The sequence below is a fragment of the Oreochromis niloticus genome, unplaced genomic scaffold (genome assembly GCF_001858045.2).
Source record: "Oreochromis niloticus isolate F11D_XX unplaced genomic scaffold, O_niloticus_UMD_NMBU tig00003498_pilon, whole genome shotgun sequence".
In the NCBI taxonomy this organism is placed as follows: domain Eukaryota; kingdom Metazoa; phylum Chordata; class Actinopteri; order Cichliformes; family Cichlidae; genus Oreochromis; species Oreochromis niloticus.
In genome coordinates, this window is record NW_020327876.1 from 9,649 (window position 1) to 16,725 (window position 7,077).

At 49.5% G+C, this 7,077-nt stretch overlaps 1 protein-coding gene across 2 annotated transcripts; it reads right to left on the reverse strand.

The window, feature by feature from the left end:
* Positions 1-914: 914 nt before the first annotated feature.
* Positions 915-6,340, reverse strand: LOC109201125 (uncharacterized). 2 transcript variants are annotated; one of them, XM_025904691.1, is made up of 2 exons: positions 5,009-6,340; positions 915-3,515 (listed from the first exon to the last, which is right to left on the reverse strand). In XM_025904691.1, exon 2 carries the CDS (start codon positions 3,329-3,331, stop codon positions 1,169-1,171), a length of 2,163 nt encoding a protein of 720 aa, XP_025760476.1. In that variant the 5' UTR covers positions 3,332-3,515; positions 5,009-6,340; the 3' UTR covers positions 915-1,168. The 2 variants fall into 2 exon arrangements, with proteins under 2 accessions (XP_025760476.1, XP_019212202.1); XM_019356657.2 differs by having other exon boundaries at positions 1,492-3,515.
* Positions 6,341-7,077: the final 737 nt, after the last annotated feature.

Sequence of the window (7,077 nt, forward strand, 5' to 3'; positions counted from 1 at the left end):
CACACTCTGAACAGTTGATGTAGAGATGTGTCTGCTACTGGAGCTCTGTGTGGCATCTATCTGGGCTCTAATCTGAGCTGCTGTTAACTTGCGATTTCTGAGCCTCGGGACTCGGATGAATGTATCCTCAGCAGCAGAGGTGACTCTTGGTCTTCCTTTCCTGGGGCGGTCCAGTTTTGTCATAGCGTTTTTTCCTGACTGCACTTGGGGACACATTCAGAGTTTTAGCAATTTCCCAGACTGACTGATGGGCTGTCATTTCTCTTTACTTACCTCATTGGTTGTTGCCATATTATAAATTAATACAGTTGTCAAACAGGGCTGTCAGCTGTGTACCAACCTGACTTCTGCACAACACACCTGATGGTCCCAACCCCATTAAGAAGGCAAGAAACTCCACAAATGAACCCTGACAGGCACACCTGTGAAATGAAACCATTTCAGGTGACTACATCACGAAGCTAGGGTTAGGGTTAGGGTTAGGGTAGGGTTAGGGGAAATCAAGATTGGGAGCACGGTCCCCAGGGGGGGCCAAGCTCCGATGCACAGACCATACCCGCCCCCATCTCAGGTCTCCAGAAACCCCCAGCGAAGCTCCAAATGGGGTCCCATGGATGGGGTTAGAGAAGTGAGGGGTGAGGGGAGGGGGGTAAAGAGGAGAGGGGGAGGTGGTTAAGGTTAGGGCTCATCCCAGGGGTGGGGGTATGCCCAGTCCTCCTCTCCAACCAAGTGTCCGAGTGGTTGGGGGAAATCAAGTTTGGGAGCACGGTCCCCAAAGGGGGCCGGGCTCCAATGCACAGACCATACCTGCTTCCGCCTCAGGTCTCCCGAGACCCCCAGCGAAGCTCCAGGCGGGGTCCCATGGATGGGGTTGGAGAAGCGAGGGGTAAGGGGAGGAGGGGTGAAGAGGAGAGGGGGAGGGGTTAAGGTTAGGGCCCATCCCAGGGGTGGGGGTATGCCCCGTCCTCATCTCCAACTAGGTGTCCGAGTGGTTAGGTTTAGGGCCGGAGTTGAGTTTTGTCTAGGGGTCACTGAGGTTAAGTTTAGGGTCAGTTTGAGGGGTGGGATGCTCCCCAGGAAATTGTGGAAAGGGAGTGAGACACACAGTAACAATGGCAGCAATGACAATTGAAAACATTAGAATAATAACTATATACATTCTGTGGGATCAATATCTCCTGAATCCCTTTTCGTTGAGTCCGTTTGGATAAACTGTATCCAGTTTAGCTATCCAAACTCTCTCAGTTCTCCTCCTCTGCTGCGTTGTCCACCTCGAGTTCACTTGGATAACTGTCGCTGTGACAGAGCTCCAACCATGTATTAAAAAATGTTTCACCAGGTAGGTGTGAGTGTTCTTTTTCTGTGTAATATTGTACCTGTGTTGAGTGAATCGAGTCAGCAGTGTGTTACCCGTTTCCCCCACATACTGGATTCCACATCTCTTACATGTAATCAAATATATACAATTTTTGGACCTCGGGGTCCCTTTGCACAAAGACAGAAAAACAGAGCCATTAGAATGGCTGCGCACCAACCTACGATGCTGGAAAAATTGCCCCTGATCTCTGCGTCTAGGCACAGAGAGAGGCGAAATTTGGGCTCTAATGAGGAGATCACCTAGGTTCTTATGTCTCCTGAAAGCAGCAATTACCTTGTGATTGTGAAGTGTCTGTACATTCTGAGCTAGGCTCTGGAAATTGTTTTTGATAGCCCTGACCAATTTGCAGGTGAAAGGAGCATACGTGATGACCACTGGAAGCAGAGGGGAAACGTCAATTGGTTTTGTCTGGAGAAAGGAATTAAAGCAGCTCCTTAGGAAAGACCAACAGTACCCCCTAGTGGAGAGAGCAGAGAACAGGGTCTTAACAGCAGCTCCAAAATCAGACTTTTGTGTACAAATTCTGTGGAATCTTAACAGTTGGGATTTGACTATTCCCGCAAATGTGTGTTTAGGATGAAAACTTGTTTTAAATAGGAGGGCATGAGTGTCTGTAGGTTTGAAAAAGACCTTTATGTCCAATTTACGGTCATTCATGAAATTTGGGCCTTTGAAGGTGGTCGTGTCAAGAAAATCAATAGAGGCCTTACTGATGGTTGATTTCACCTTAATAGAAGCATTGTGGTCATTTAAAGTTTTCAGAAACATCTCAAAATCCTGCTCAGAATGTTGCCAGACCCCCCATATGTCGTCCAGAAAACGGTAATAGTGCAGTGGCTTTTTAATACATTTATCCAGTGCAGCCGTCTCCCACTCTGCCATGAAGATGTTTGCATATGCTGGGGCAAACTTCTTCCCCATGGCCGTACCCTTGACTTGTAAATAGAAGTCACCATTGAATTCAAAATCGTTCCTTGTGAGATTTATTTCTAAAAGTTTTAGTAATTCTTTTTCTGGCCTTCTCTTATCCGGGTACTTTTGAAAGACTCTCTTAATGGAGTCAATGCCTTCACCAATGTCAATGTTTGTGTAAAGGCTGTCAACATCTATGGAAAACAGAAAAGAATCGATGGGGACTTCTATTTGCTTCACTTTATCCACAAAATCATATGTATCCTTAATATAGCTCGCATGTTTTGTGGATAAAGGAGTCAGGAAATAATCCAGATACTCAGCTGTATAGTAAGTCTCACTATCACAGTCTGAGACGATTGGTCGCCCTGGGGGCACCTGAAAGGGGACACTCCATTTCGCCGGATCCTTGTGGATCTTAGGCAGCATGTAAAAGAGCCTTCCCCTTGGTTCAGCGGAGCCCAGCAAATAGTTCTTCTGTTTTAGATTTATAAATTTCTTTTGGTGTAAGCTATTAATGATTTTTTCCACCATTGGTATTGTGTCGTGGTATATGGGTTTTTTTAATTTCAAATAATACGTTTTGTCATTTAATTGCCTGTAGCCTTCCTCCAAATACTGGTCCCTGTCCAAAATTACAACCGCGCTCCCTTTGTCTGCCGGTTTTATAATAATTTGTTTGTTTTCTTTCAATTCTGTTAGAGCCTTTGTCTCTTCTATTGTCAAATTGGACTTAATTCGCTCTACATGAAAATGGTTTTGAAAATATTCATTATCAGCTTTGATCAAAGCGAGAATTTGGGGTGGCAGCTGAGCATTGGGCGGAGACCAGTATGACTTTGGAGTGAAGGGCTGAGATTGAGTCTCATTTTTATCTCCATAAAAGGCAGCCAATTTGATCCTCCTATGGTACTGCTGAATGTCATGTTTGCATTGTAATTGTAAATTTTTGTTGTAGCCTTTTGTGGGGATAAAAGTCAGGCCTCTATTCAGCAGGCTCCGCTGAGCAGTGGAAGGATGGAATTTTTTAGACAAGTTCATAACACCATCAACAACCTGTAAATCACTTGACCCCTCCCGATGTGTCAGGCTTATGGGGACTCCCCATTTACATACATCTCCCAGTGTTGTAACATTGCCTCTGAGGTTCCATATGACCAGTGAATGTCATCCTCTTCTGTAGTGAAAATGTCTGAGGTGAGGGCTGGAATGTGATCCTTTAGTCCTGTAATGAAAGTGTTCAAGTACCTCAAAGTGTCCTTTTCCACCTGAGGAAGAGCAGAAGAAAAGTTAATCTCAGGCACATAAATGTTAGCCTCAGGGAACTTCTGCCGGGCTACTTTCAGGGCCCTTTTCAGTTCCACCACTGGCATATTCTTGTCTCTCTGGGACCTGTTATTAATGCCAAAAGACAGGATTAGGTTTGTCACCGGTGTAGCAATAGTGGCTTTCTCCAGGAGGTACTCTGCATGCCACCATTTGGCTCCCGGGAAGCCATCGATCTGCAAACTGTCAGCTGCAAAGGGGGGCAGTCTGCTAACATTAGAATCGCCGACGACGAGCCAGGGCTCTTTCACATGCAGGTGCCAGTCTCTCAATTTCCTGTGTGTGTTGGGATGTCTGGTCGGCGTCCGCACCTGCTGACCCGGTGAGGCTGGTGAAGGAGGAAGAGATGATGAAGAAGATGATTCTTCCTCTGCTGCTTGAAGCTGAAGCCGGGTTTGCACACAGGAAGTGAGTCTGTCTAAGCCGCTGCGAGATGGTCCCGGGTGAGACACTGGTTGCGGTTTAGCCACTGTTAAAGTGTTAACCCGCTTTGTCTTTTTGGGGGGTGACTTCCCCCTGTGTGAGGTCCAGTCCCTCAGTGTCCATCATTTCACCAGATTGTGGTGGTTGGGTGGAGGGAGAGCATGGCCGTTCCTGGGATGGCGTCTCTGGGATCGAGGCGGCGAATCTCAACACCCTCTGCTCCTTCGGTGTGGCCAGATTGGGCTCTGCTGGTTGTGAAGATTCTGGAGGGGAGGAAGGTGTCAGATCCCTCTCTTGCTCCTGCTCCATCTCAGAAGAAGGTGACCAGTCTCCAGCGACGTGGTCCGTCATCGTTGCCGTCGTTGTTTTGGATGTTGTGCGGGGTGCAGGTGGGCCCTGTATCTCATTAAAGAGTTCAATGGTGTCCTGCTGTATCCCTCTCACACCCCCTTGTGGCTGTCGTGTAGGTGCCCTGGTGGTGTTTACCTCCTCTGTTGAAGTGGCAGTCCCCAGGTCCCCAGTTTGGCCACGATCTCAGCTCTGGCCTGTTCCAGAGAGTCAGGTTGGAGGCGGCGGCCCAGGTTCCTCTTGGCCCAGGATGTTGCTATCTCGAACGGGCCCTCCCAGTCCTGTTTAGAACACTCAGAGAGAGCCTTTAATTCCTCCTCTACGCTCTGAGTGTAATGTTGCCGGAGGATCACCATGGTTGTACGGGCCCAGTTTTTAGCGTTCTCCTCAATCTTATTTTGTGTGTGTTTGGTAGGGACGGCCGGTTTAATAACAGTCTTTAAATTGTGTGCTATTTTGTTTAAAGAAGGAGGATAAGTGTCACTAGTCACATTTTTCAAATGATGTACTGTCTTAATAAGTCTGTGAATAATGCGGACCTTTTTAGAAAAGTCCGGATCATCTGAAATTATTTTGTTAACAGGAGGTCCAGCTCGCTCAGCGCGAGTGCGTCTCACATACCGATTGTCCCGAGCCGTTCTCCGTTCGAATCGTCGGTCCCGTCCGGTCCGACTTCCTTGCCGGGCTGCATAGCGGTCTGTCGCCGGCTGTTCTCCCCTCCGGCTCCGCTGTGGTGCGTGGAAAAAGTCCGGCTCGTCGCTGCGGTGATCCTCTCCCACGGCCGCCGCATAGGTCCTCCGACCTTCTCGAGATGGGTAGCTGCTGCGTCGAGGTGGTCGGCGTACGTCCTCCTCAGCTCTCCAGCCGCGGTCTCCTCTCCAGCTCTCCTGGCGGGCTGCATAGCGGTCCGGTGCCGGACGGTCCCTCCCCCGGTTCCGCTGTGGTGCGTGGAAAAAGCCTGGCTGACCGTTGCGGTGTTCCTCTCTCACGACCGCCGCATAGGTCCTCCGACCTTCTCGAGATGGATGGCTGCTGCGCCGAGGTGGTCGGCGTGCGTCCTCGTCAGCTCCCCAGCCGCGATCTCCTCTCCAGCTCTCCTGGCGGGCTGCATAGCGGTCTGCTGCCGGCTGGTTTCTCCCCCGATTTCGCTGTGGTGCGTGGAAAAAGTCTGACTCACCGCTGCGGTGATCATCTCTCCTGATCGCCGTGTAGGTCCTCCGACCCTCTCGAGATGGATAGCTGCTTCGGCGAGGTGGTCTGCGTGCGATCTCCTCAGCTCTCCAGTCGCGGTCCCCTCTCCGGCCCCTGCGTCGCCGAACGAGGGTCCACTCTCCATCCGTAGCATATGTGGGCATGGTTATGCGTCCACTAATACCTTTAGCTCTCTCCACTGGTCCCACTCGACCGTGTGGGTGATGCTAGGCAGCTCTATGCTAACGGATAACTCGTATACTGATTTTGATCACTGAGCGGTTTATTGTTGCTCAAAGTTGATAAATCAATACAAAAATGAACTATATACATATAATACAAGCCAAAGTCGCGACGTTTCGGTTCTGACCGAACCTTCTTCAGGCTGGCTTGTGAGAAAAGCAATATCAAGAAGTTCACCAAGTGTCCGGAGCAGATTTCGTGCTGTCCGAATAACGTCCATGAAAGTCTGCACTGGGTTGGACCACACTGCCCACAATGCTCAGGGTGGTCGCATTCCTGTAGCCAATCAGTGGTCCACGCAGTGTACAATTTAAAGGACGCTGTGGCGTCCGAGCCGTGAATGGTCGCACGCGCAGGTGCTGCTTTCACGGACCTCGGGAGAACAGACTGTCAGGCGTCATATTGAAAAAAACCTTTTCCCCTGAATATGGGTGTAGAACATGGCTGCATTCAGTCTTTTAAACACAGGGAGTTGATTGCATTCAGCCACAATAACATATTGTACAGTTCAACTTTGTAGGGGGATTGCATGAGTGGGATTCTCACAAAGGGCAGACCAAACTGTCTGATCATGAGGCGTTTGCATACAAATAGTCAATCCAGTACAGTAGAATGTCACAGTTCATATATACAATGTATGATTGGCATAAAGTGTTCTAAAGGTCCATTGTCCCGGATTAGAGCAGTTAGTGCAACCTGAAATTTACATAGGGGTTGAGGAACAGTCATGACAACAGCAAAGAACAGGCATGTAATGCATAAAATCCATACCGTCTTACATACTTGACCTTATGACCCCTGAACTTTATACAGGTTGTAGGGTTGATACCATAGTGTGTGTTGTTTGTGTTGTTCTATAGAGCATCACAGTGAGGGGTCCCAGAGAAACCCAAGCGGGCAGTCAGGCGGCACGGGCCGGTTAGGGGAAATCAAGTTTGGGAGCACGGTCCCCAAAGGGGGCCGGGCTCCAATGCACAGACCATACCTGCTTCCGCCTCAGGTCTCCCGAGACCCCCAGCGAAGCTCCAGGCGGGGTCCCATGGATGGGGTTGGAGAAGCGAGGGGTAAGGGAGGAGGGGTGAAGAGGAGAGGGGGAGGGGTTAAGGTTAGGGCCCATCCCAGGGGTGGGGGTATGCCCCGTCCTCATCTCCAACTAGGTGTCCGAGTGGTTAGGTTTAGGGCCGGAGTTGAGTTTTGTCTAGGGGTTAGGGTTAGGGTAGGGGAATTGATTCCTCCTACGAGGGTAGAAGGAAGGT